The sequence below is a fragment of the Hylobates moloch genome, unplaced genomic scaffold, assembly GCF_009828535.3.
Source record: "Hylobates moloch isolate HMO894 unplaced genomic scaffold, HMol_V3 SCAFFOLD_6, whole genome shotgun sequence".
Classification (NCBI taxonomy): Eukaryota; Metazoa; Chordata; class Mammalia; order Primates; family Hylobatidae; genus Hylobates; species Hylobates moloch.
In genome coordinates this window covers 34,217,055-34,229,043 of record NW_026652281.1, presented here as the reverse complement: position 1 = coordinate 34,229,043, position 11,989 = coordinate 34,217,055, and the positions used below count along the sequence as shown (strand labels likewise).

General features: G+C 36.2%; 1 protein-coding gene across 3 annotated transcripts in view; it reads left to right on the top strand.

Moving 5' to 3' along the window:
* Nucleotides 1-5,124, top strand: part of KCNN2 (potassium calcium-activated channel subfamily N member 2) — a 146,678-nt gene extending 141,554 nt beyond the window's left edge. For 2 of the 3 annotated variants that reach the window (XM_058440602.1, XM_032156645.2), the window contains 2 exons: nt 1,804-1,873; nt 4,455-5,124. In XM_058440602.1, coding sequence (XP_058296585.1) covers nt 1,804-1,873; nt 4,455-4,742 — 358 coding nt within the window. In that variant the 3' untranslated portion in view covers nt 4,743-5,124. The remainder of the gene's footprint in view (nt 1-1,803; nt 1,874-4,454) is intronic. The other variant, XM_058440603.1, reaches the window with a different exon arrangement.
* The last annotated feature ends 6,865 nt before the right edge of the window (nt 5,125-11,989 follow it).

The following is an 11,989-nucleotide window of genomic DNA, read 5'->3' as shown; positions in this document are numbered from 1 at the left end:
TGCAGTAATGAAGAATTAGAAGAGAACTAAAAGGAATAACTGTTTTCCATCTTAAGTATCACTTAAAGTCACCTAGAATACCTCTGTTGGTATGAATCCAGCAGTGCAGAAACATTGTTCTAATCTAACACACTTCATTTCATATGTGAGGAAACTAAAGGTTCATTTAGAGTCAGTGAGGATGGAAACCACTGTTGTACACTGCTCTTTCTTTAGTACACTTCTGTGTAATGACCCACAGATGTCTAAGTGTTCTTTTTAGGGGGTGTAGGGTGGGGGCAGTTGCCTGTTTTTCAAAGGCACACATCAAAAATTGTAACCCTATTAATTACTGAGAGAAATCTTTCAATATATTGGATCTAAGTACATGCTTGTAAATTTTAGACTAGGACATATTCCATCTCTGTAATAGCATAAAAAGGAGCCAATTAACTTCGTTCTAGCATTCTAATAAACACATAGTCGCAATGAGAAGTTATAACCTTAAACTGTTTTAGATTGTTAAAGATCGTGTTGTAGGTAGGTGTCAGCTAAACTTACTGGCAGAAGGCACTACATCTTCACTGTAGAGCAGATTTGCTGACATATTGGATATCCTAGTTTCGGAACAAAATCACTGAACATTATGAACATATTACAAAATCTCCCTGGCAGTAAAATCTTGCCCTGTGAGTTTTTATTCCTTCTACATTACCTTTCATTTCAATTGAAAAATAATAAAAAATACTCTCTCTAGCATTAAAACTATACTTTGTAAAATGACGTGTCATCAAAGCAAAATAAGATTGGCATGACTTTTTGTTTGTTTTCATTAAATAGTTTAAAAGAACCTACTTCTCTTTTGGGAAAAAGCTTTTAATTGTTAGCTTAAGGAACAATAAACCACATTTCTCTTATTGGAAAATCTTTCTTGGTACATAGCAAACACTGAATAAATATTTGTTGAAAAATAATAAAGTAAATAAAGTTAAAGAATAGCAGAGTTCTTACCTAAAAGTGTTTTTTAAAACCATTTTTTGATTTTTTGACTCTTGACTCTTCATCAGGTATATACGATGATATTTAACAGTAGCTGAACATAATCTTACAAGTAGAGATTCCATCTGCCAGATACTATAATTGTCCTCTGACTTTTATCTACACTGAAAATTAATGGAAATTTTTCCTAGGAAATGGTCTGGCCTCCCTTCAAATTTAATAGCAGTTCAAGATAAAAGTTAAATGAAATACAATGAAGAATAAGATAATAATTATGTGTTTTGTGTTATATTGCTGCTGGTTGAATAAAAGTTTTTTTTTTGTTAATAAGAATCTCACTTATCACTGTGTTTTCATCAGGTTCAAATACCTAACCCAATCCATTTCGGACTAAACAGGGCTAATACCTGTATCTAGTCATGTAGGCATAGGAAGGTGCTCATTGCTCCAACATCAATGAAATTCCAGTTGCTTTGCATATTTCTTCCTATGTCTATTTGTCATGATACTGGGGCTTTAAGGAATGTTTTGGCTTTTTCTCATATGGTTAAATCCTTATGAGTCTTTCTGAATTCAACTTTACCTGGTAAATAGTTGTCCTAAGGACATCTCATCTCTTGCTCTATCTCTCCTTTCTTTTTTGCGGTGTTGGGGAAGCATGCTTCTCATTGTACCAGACACATAACCAGTTTGGACTTACCCCAAATATGCAAGGCATTATCCATGCAGTTATTTGCTCTTGTCAATTTTGTGCATGCTCTTTGGAAGGCATAAGATTGCCATAGAAAGAAGGGAACCTTTCTGATACCAGATTCTATCTTTTAGATTAAGAAGTGTAAAAATGGAGCAGAGGAAACTGAATGACCAAGCAAACACCTTGGTGGACTTGGCAAAGGTAAGCCTGAGGTGCTTAGCCCTCATAGTTGCATCTGTTGAAATCAACCACTTCACAGTCACTAATCATTAATGTTTCAGGAGGATCCCAACCCAAATAAAATTAATAAATCAAACCAACAAAGCACCCTAAAATGATGGTCCAACTTAAAAGAATGTTTCTATAACTCTCATTTAATGTACTCTTTCGCTATTAGGTTATTCAACCCCATTCTGAAAACATTCCTAGTTACAGTGATTTGGAAGTACTATAAGAAGCTTAAGTGGAATAGGAGACAATACCTGTGGGATTTTTATTTGCATGTACATCTCATCTCAGTGAGAGCAGAACTGCATCCTAGGTGTGACTGTGATATTCAGGAATGAATAGGACTCATCAATTAAATTTTGTTCTGTGTATTTTAAGCAAACTCAAAAGAATGTAAAGTTGAAATAAAAATAAAAGATACCAGAAATTACATCCTAGAATGAAAGTTATCACCCCAAAGTGATCACTTTTTTATGGTTCTTCCTCCATTTCATTATTTCAAAATCATACCACTTTTTAAAAAGTACATTAACAGTTTCCAAATTATTCTACCTTATTTATAAGATTTATCTGATCAATTTTTGGTTGTTTCTCCCCACATAAAACCCATTCTTAAAACATAAATATTTGTCAACAATCAAAACATTGCATTTTCCTGGGTGAATTCTAAAGGTGGTATTAGAATAGCATTTATATAATTGTTCAGCCTTTTACCCAAATGCTTTGAAAGAGGCAACTCTCAGTTGCCTCTTACAAACTGTTTTTTTGTTGTTGTTGTTTGGTAAATCAGCCATGACTTTGCTAAAGCCTCAACTATAATCCATAAAAATTACAAGTATTTGTCCTAGTCTCATTAAATTACATTCATTTTAATGTATAGCAATAACACATACTAGATGTTGAAGATGGTAAGTATTTAATGACTTAGTAGAGCATATATCATGCATATAAACTGGACAGCACACATATAAAAAGTATGAGGACATCCTCAATTAATGTGTATAAATGTGGCTGTTACTTGGACATATGAAAAAAAGATAGGGCAAGCTCCATCACTCCTAGGTTAAATGATTTTTAATGGGTATTTTTATGAAAAAATGAACAGACCACATTGAAATATGATGTGGAGATGTAATTTTACTTCAAGAGTACCACTGTGAGGCAAGATGCTGTTTCTTCATTAATGTACTTATTATGACCATAGGACTGTACATACCATAAAGGCTCAGTACTTTCTTAAATGAATGGATGCTGTTCACATATTCTCAAGACTATGTAGTAAAATTAAGTGTATGCACTCTGTCTCTGGTCAAACAGAAACAAGTTGCCTATATGCTGAATAATAACTCCCTTATCAGTTCATTTACCATCTTTAAAAGATTGTTAAGCAGAAGAAGAGAATATGATGAAGGGAAATGAAGTAGGAGGGACGGCTTAAATAAAGGGATCTCAGACTTGTGGAAGTCTGCACTAAACTAAACTAAGATTAAAACCTTTTCCTCCCTCTTCACCAGCCTTTTCCCTTTCTAGCTCTAAGCTGATCAGTCCTGTCTCTTTGTCTCTTGGCTACTCAGGAAATATACCTACAAATCAGAGTTATGGACACCCTGTGATCAAGACAGTCAATTTCAAGGTTCACTAGGAATCCAGAAACATTTTCCTATTTTAACCACTTAGCTTTGATTAAGCCATTGCCAGGAGGTCAGAGCCATGGCCAACAAGGTAGACTGGTAACTTTAGTATCTCCCTCAACTAATATTCTCTCAATGGTTAGCTGTAAAAATTCCATTTGACCCAATGGAGAGAGGCCTGTAATTTGGAACAAAGGATAACAAACAATATTTAGGAATTTATTGCTTTAAATTACAAAATTATCAAACCAGTTAATCCTAAACTTCATTTATATTCTACCCTCAACATTTCTGCTACATCCCAATGCCATCTGTATTATTATTTATCCTTCTGTATTATTTATTGTTCTTTGACTCTGTCCATTTTTAAAAAATTACCCTTGCCCTAATTAACATGTTGCAAAATGAATTTGATGTACTAACCTTTGTGACAACCTTTAAAATACATATATAAATATTAAATTGAAATGTTTTATACCTAATGCTAAATGACGAGCTAATGGGTGCAGGAAATCAACATGGCACATGGATACATATGTAACAAACCTGCACATTGTGCACATGTACCCTAAAACCTAAAGTATAATAAAAAAAAAAAAATTATCTGTAAAACTAAAAAAAAAAAAAAAAAAAAAAAAAAGAAATGTTTTTGTCTACCCTGATACCACCTAAAATCAATGGGCATGCCACCAGTACCTGCTCCACATTTTCTGCAACTGAACCAAAGATCTTATATTTCTATTATAAATCCTGGCATTGAACACATACAATGAATTGGCTTTGCAAGATGAGCTGTTCAGTTAGCTGACAACCCTGTTACACTGAATGCCACCAGCAAGAGACTAGAGCTAAACTACTCTGAGAGACGGCCAGTTTGTGTTCAGGGCAAGTATAATTAACCTTCTTCTCAATCTGTTTTTCAGACCCAGAACATCATGTATGATATGATTTCTGACTTAAACGAAAGGAGTGAAGACTTCGAGAAGAGGATTGTTACCCTGGAAACAAAATTAGAGACTTTGATTGGTAGCATCCACGCCCTCCCTGGGCTCATAAGCCAGACCATCAGGCAGCAGCAGAGAGATTTCATTGAGGCTCAGATGGAGAGCTACGACAAGCATGTCACTTACAATGCTGAGCGGTCCCGGTCCTCGTCCAGGAGGCGGCGGTCCTCTTCCACGGCGCCACCAACTTCATCAGAGAGTAGCTAGAAGAGAATAAGTTAACCACAAAATAAGACTTTTTGCCATCATATGGTCAATATTTTAGCTTTTATTGTAAAGCCCCTATGGTTCTAATCAGCGTTATCCGGGTTCTGATGTCAGAATCCTGGGAACCTGAACACTAAGTTTTAGGCCAAAATGAGTGAAAACTCTTTTTTTTCTTTCAGATGCACAGGGAATGCACCTATTATTGCTATATAGATTGTTCCTCCTGTAATTTCACTAACTAACTTTTTATTCATGCACTTCAAACAAACTTTACTACTACATTATATGATATATAATAAAAAATGTTAATTTCTGCACATACTTGTTTGGTCACTTGACATTTCTAAAGCTTCACTTCTCACATTATTTTCAAGGTAAAATAGCTGATTATCACCTGATGCACACTGATAATTTTGATAGCCAAAAGTTTGGCTGGTTGGAAAAAAAGACTTTCAATTCCTCTATACCCTATTCCTAAGATTTTTCTCTTATTATGAATTATTTGCATCAATCATTTGAACCAGCATAGTTAGTTTACTATTTTTTGGTTTGCAGTGTCTCATTTTTAATTCAATTTTTTTTCAAAATGTAGAAAGTCTTTTATCAGAACATACATACACAAATAAATAATAAGGAGTAGAGATGCTTTCAAGAATTTTTTAATTCCCGGTTTACACCACAGGGTACACCCAGTGGTACACCACTGTCTGTAAGCAGAGATGGTGCAGAATTTTAGTTCTAAACTAGTTATTTCATATCTTTCCCTTTATTTATTATGAAAGGCCAAGCATGCACTTTAACTATTTGGGGCCTACATGTGTATATTCATGGATGCATGTTTGCATACAACAGCATAGTGAGCATTCATAAGCCTAACTCCTAACATATCCTCTAGTAAGTGATCTCCTCTTAGTATGTACTTACCTAGTTAACACAAGTCAATAGCATCTAGTAAATTTCACGTGTTTTAGGACAGTTGTTTCATGGATGGTTAAGATCAGTTTGTGTGAAAGAGAACTGAGTGGTTATTGCTACAAACCCATCTGTTTGCAAATTTGCTCTAAGAATCCACTGGGTTTAGAAGAAGCGTGCATGAGATGATAGCAATTTGGAATTTCCTCATGTGGTGTTATTCCCAAGAGTGTACAAGAAAGCTGATGGTGGTAGGGATAATGCGTCTTAAAAATAAGCTTTCGTTTGGACAGCTCTGAAAGCAACCTGCTTGTATCAGCCTAAACCTAAAAATACTCCAGTTTCAGGGCAATCATCTGTTTCAGAAGCTTTTGTCCCCCCTCCACTTCATTTTATACCATACCCTTTGGTGTCGACCTTACAACATTGCAAGTTGCTAGAATAATATATGTTTTTCCTTCTTTAGCACAAACTGGAGTGATATATTTGATCCACCCTACATAGTCCAATGGATAAAATAACATTCATAACATTCTCCATAATTAATTAAAAAACCAAACAGTTCCTTTCGATATCAAGGATATAAAACTGATTGATTGCTTTAGATTGCATGAGAACCACTTGCCATTTACTATCTATCCAAAATGGCTGAAACTAAAGCCCATTCATATGGCTTATATATGCCTGTGTTGGATAGAATGAGGCCTGGAATTTTTTTTGTTTTATAATAAGTGGAAGAAAAACAGAACACTGGTTATAGAAACATACATACTGCCAGGTTAAATGAACATCAAGATCCTACTTTATCAAGATTTCTACTTCATGAATGAAATTAAAATCTCATTTTATGTATTTTGGGTTACATACAAGAATATATCAAGCATTTGGTATAAACACTGGATGTAAGAAGGAGAAATTTTGGAAAAAAATATTAATTTGTTCTTACAATTTATGTAGTTAATTCTTATATCTTCTACCTTTGTTGTGACTAAAAGGCAGAGTAGCAGCTGAAGTTTATCATCTTACAGATCAATGAACACTATCACCCCAGAACACTAGGGGACTAGGGAAAGAATAATGTATTGCTTCTCTTATCAAATATGAGAGAAGACAAAGATTTTAATTTATATTTCTTTGCCTTGCATTTATTCTCTTCTTTTTAACTGTAGCTCTTCTAGAATAAGTTACTCTGTTATCCTTCAAAATCAATTTTATGTTTCCTATTCTATGCAGAGTATATGAAAATTGGTAAATATTAAATCTTTTATTTCTATTTTTTTAAATGCTAAATAACCACAGTTTTAAAAGGAGGAGGGGACCCCTCAGTTACATAGACATTCTGGCCTGTGATTTGCTGAATCAACCCCACTTTAGGCAGAGCTACCAAGTCTCCTCCCAAATGGCTTTAAACATTAGGCAGAGTCCTCTGAGGGCTGCTTAGAGGACTGCTCTTGTGGTGATAAATGCCCTTACTTGCATTTTGCTTTTCGGAATTCCTAATGATTGAGTTCTGTTTGTCTCATCTCAGCCTGCCACACCCTGGTCTGTTTCTCTACAGCCAGCACAAGCCATTTGTCTTCTGCAAATCATTTTAAATTACAATGGCACCACCTTCCTCAATAATTTTCTTCATTTCCTCCACTTATACTCAGTGTCAAGGTTAGTCACTAGAAAGAAGACCCTGTGCTCTTACAGAAATGAGGATGAGCCAAATGCATAACAGGTACTAAATTTTGGAAATTTCATGTGATTTTCCCTAGTTTCTCCTCCCTTTCTATTTGTTTTCCAAGAGTCTCTCCATCAAAACATCTACAGTAATCAAGTAATTATGCTCCAAAACAGAATTTGTGAATTCTGATAAAAAGCTAGGGGTTAGGGTTAATATGAGCATCGAGCAATGGATTAAATAATACAATCCTCCTATTTTTGAGCTTTGCTCAGTTTTGAGAAATAGCATGGCAAAGTGGAAGGAGTCAGACTTGGGTGTGGAACTTAGCCCTGCCACTCACAAGCTCTGTGCATTTGAACACCATTGATTCTTGGAGACTTTTGTTTTCTCATTTGTAAAATGAGCCTAAAAAGACACAGATATCAGAGGGGCAGGGTGGTCTGCAAATCCTGGCATCTATTTCATCAAATGATGGTAGTTACTTGTATTACTACTTACAGCAAAAGGCAGCAAATATTAAACACCTCCATTATCTGCTTATCTTCTAACTTTTAGCGCCTGACTGTATATAGATATTCTCCCCCTCACTTGTCTAGTTCATTCTTGAAGCAAGTTACTGGACTCCAGATTAGCATATCCATTTCCTTATCCTATCACTGACTGTTTAATATAACCTAGAATATCAATATATATGTATCCTTTTTGTGATTCTGACATACTCCCTTTCTGCTTCTTGGAATTCCACAAAATCTGTTCATAAATATGATCCAGAAAAGTAGAGGGTGTCTGTTTAGGGAGTGCTGGGAAGGTCACCTGAGAGTTGGACCATAGGGCTCATTTACTTTTTCAAACCCATCCCTGTAGGTCCTGAGCCTCCACCCACTGCTCCTAGTCTGTGTAACACACCCTGATGCCATTTATGTGTTTTAACTTGGGGTCCCCAACCCTGGGGGCCTGGCCAGTTAGGAACTGGGCTGCAAAGCAGGAGGTGAGCGATGGTACAGCAAGTGAAGCTTAATCTGTATTTACAGCCGCTCCTCATGGCTCTCATTACTACCTGAGCTCTGCCTCCTGTCAGATTAGTGGCAGCACTAGATTCTCATAGAAGCACGAACCCTATTGTGATTGTGTATGTGAAGGATCTAGGTTGTGAGCTCCTTATGAGAATTTAATGCCTGATGATCTGTCACTGTCTTCCATCAGCCTCAGATGGGCCCTTCTCATTGCAGGAAAAAAAGCTCAGGGCTCCTACTGATTCTACATTATGGTGAGTTATTTCATTATATATTACAATGTAATAATAGAAATAAAGTGCTCAATAAATGTAATGCACTTGAATCATCCCAAAACTATCGCCCCACAACCACTAGTCCAAGGAAAAACTGCCTTCCACAAAACTGGTCCCTGGTGCCAAAGAGGTTGGGGATCACTATTTTAACTGAATTTTCAAGCAATCCACTAAGAAAAAAACTATTAAACTGGTTGTTTGATAAATAAAATCCTAGGAGATGTTGAGAGACCTGGAAGACCCTGCAGTAAGCAGTATAATACAAAGGACTTCTCTCCATCTCACTGTCACTACTGCTAGAGCCCTGATGAACATGATCTTTTTCAGCTTGTTAGACTAGGGAAGGAAAAAAATGCCCTGTCAATGCTGCTGTCTAGTTCTTCTGTTAAATATGTCACGAGTCAGTGAACCCAGAAATAGAAAACATAGATTATAGTTTCCCAGGTATTTTTAGAAATACTTAGAATTTGTTCCCCCCAGAAAATGCCTTTTTCTCCAGTTATGGTTTCCTCAGCCCCAAGGCCCATGCTCCCTAGGTGGTAGTATGGAGTAGAGGATGCTACTCAATTGATCAGAAATTACTGTGGCTGGGCTCAGTGGTATGTAGCCTATAGTCCCAGCTACTCAGGAGGGTGAGGCAAGAGGATAGCTTGAGGCCACAAGTTTGAAACCAGCCTAAGAAATATAGCACCCCATCACAGAAAGCAAGAGCAAGAGAGTGAGTGAGAGAGAGGAAAGAAAGGAGAGAAGGAGGAAAAGAAAAGGAGGAAGAGGAAGAAGGAAAGGACAGAAGGAAGGAAGGGAGGGAGGAGGAAGACTTACTAGGGCTACAGTGTCAGGAGTACTGTATTAGACACTTACTTAACCTTAGGTCTAGCTAAAAGTTGCGTCTAACGGAGGCCGTGGTCAGCAGATTGAGGCCAAGCAGAGCAGAACAGAGAGACACTTTGTTCGAGTTTTTCTACTCTGTTAATAACTTGCCCTCCCTGCCCCTCTTAGGAAAGCAGTCTCTCTCCATAACCCAACTCTTTTTTATCTCTGTTGGAGACAGGTCTCATTTAGTCCTTTAATTCCTTCATCAACCCTATGTTTATTTCCATTTTACAGATGAAAATACCGAAGGGATTATCTATTTCTAAAATGAGTTAAAGGAAATAAGTTCCTTTCTCAAAAACTTAAATTATCAATTTCCCTGGGGTTTCCTTCCCTGCCCCCCACCCCCAAACAAAGAGGCCTATAAACAAGATAATATTTCTCATTTGTCCATCCTGTCACTTATAAAAATATTTGAGGACAGTGAATATGCAGTGTCCTCTCCTAAGGTAAAAAATATATACTTATTTGCAGACTCTGAACTGGTTCAGCTCAAAGGAAAAGTACACCTGCACAGTGGGAGATTATGTGGGTCTGAGTCATAAAAGAAAGAATCCAACAGATCACAGAACGCACTCAGTGTTGCGCCCACATTTGGAGGTGATGCCACCTGTTACCTCTGCTGAAGCTGCGTCAAGCAATGAACCCTCAACCATCCAGGCCCATCACCTCCCCTGCTGAAGACACTGTGGCCACCAGACCTCCTTAGGTGGTGGATGAGGGATGATACGAGATACTAAGATGAAGTCTAAACTATATCTTCCCTGTAGAGGAAAAATCAAAATGGCTTTGGTAAGAAAATATTTGGCATAACGTGTACCAAAATCCTTCTGGCCATAATATTCTAAGTCTACATTATTCTGCCTAATAATACCTGTACCATCTACCATCCCTTCAGAGTGGGCTGGAGTGAACCCCCATGCTCAAGCACATTTTATATGTAGAACCTAAAGAGACAGGCCTATTCTAGGTAGACCTTCAGGTTCTACATATAAAATGTGCACAATTCCATGTTGTACATGAACCTAATTCCTCCTCTATCTCATTTCCTCCCACTTTTGTCTTATTGCTTAAATGGAATTGTTAGGTTGAACATTCATATTTTTGTGGGCTTTGGGAATGCAAGGCTAAAATTAGCCTGTCTTTCTGTTGGATAAGATCACACAGCCTCAGAGAGGAAACTAACAATGAATAGATAAAAGGACTTTAAATTAACCAACAGTTTTATTTTTGAGTTTATAGGAGGAAGTTATATACTATGAAGAAATACTGGCATCACTTAAATATGATTGCGTAAGGAGCTTTTCCCTTTATTTTTCTAAAAACCTATTTATACGTGTTCTGAAACATTTTAGGGGAGTTTGAAAATTATAAGTGTCTTTAACAGGGATCACTGATAGCAAAGGTCTTAAAACAGGTTGCTGTGGGGAATAAAAATATTAGGTGGACATTTCCTAGTAAATGTGAAGCAGCCCCAGTGGAGAATCCTTTGTATCTTCATGAGATTCTTATCCCCTCTCTCTTTTAGAAAAAGCCACAGTAAGAGAATATTTCTTCAGTATAAATAATAGAGAGGACTTGAAAATTAGCAAAAAGTGGAATATTGCTAAATAATTTAAATGATTAAATATTTAGAGGGAAAAAACCCCTTTGCAAAGGCATTTAATGAAAACTTATTTATGTATATAGGAGAATAAAGGTAATGACACGCTCTTATTCTTGACTTTGATAATTTAAAAACTGTAAGTAAAAACTATTTTGGAAAGACGAAAAAAGCAAGAAAGCATAAAAAAAAAAAAGTGAGAAAGCACAAAGCAAGAAGATGAAACCTAATAGCCTAACAACGAGTACCAATAGTTTAACTCACCCGTTTAAAGGATAGAAAATACAAGCTTGGGTTAAAAATAAAATAAATATGTATGCTTTTTATGAAAAAAATATAAAATAAAATGGCAGGTCAAACTAAAACCCAAGTTCCAGGGGAGAATTCAGGCTGGTCCAAACAAAAAAGTGGTAGCAATGTTCATTCAGACTAAAGCAAATCAAATGAAAAGCATAAAATCACAAAAAGATGCCATGTTAGACTGATAAACATTCAACTGCTACTGAAGAGAAAGCTGCACGAAGTGTATGCACTAAATAATAATACATATAAATTAAAACCCTCAGAAATAAAAGGAAAAGCATAATTGTGTGGGAGACTTTAAGATATCCGCAGCCTATACAGATCAAAATGTAATAGACCAAAAATATAGTTTTTCAAAAACCATTACCAAAATTGGCCCAAGAACTAGTAGAAATATGAATAGAAAAATAACTATAAAAGAAATAGAAATGTAGTCAAAAATATAACAAGTCAAAAAGCACTCATACCAGTTGCTTTGAAAGAATACTTTGCAAATCAAAACCACAGTGAGATACCATCTCACACCAGTTAGAATGGCCATCATTAAAAAATCAGGAAACAACAGGTGCTGGAGAGGATGTGGAGAAATAGGAACACTT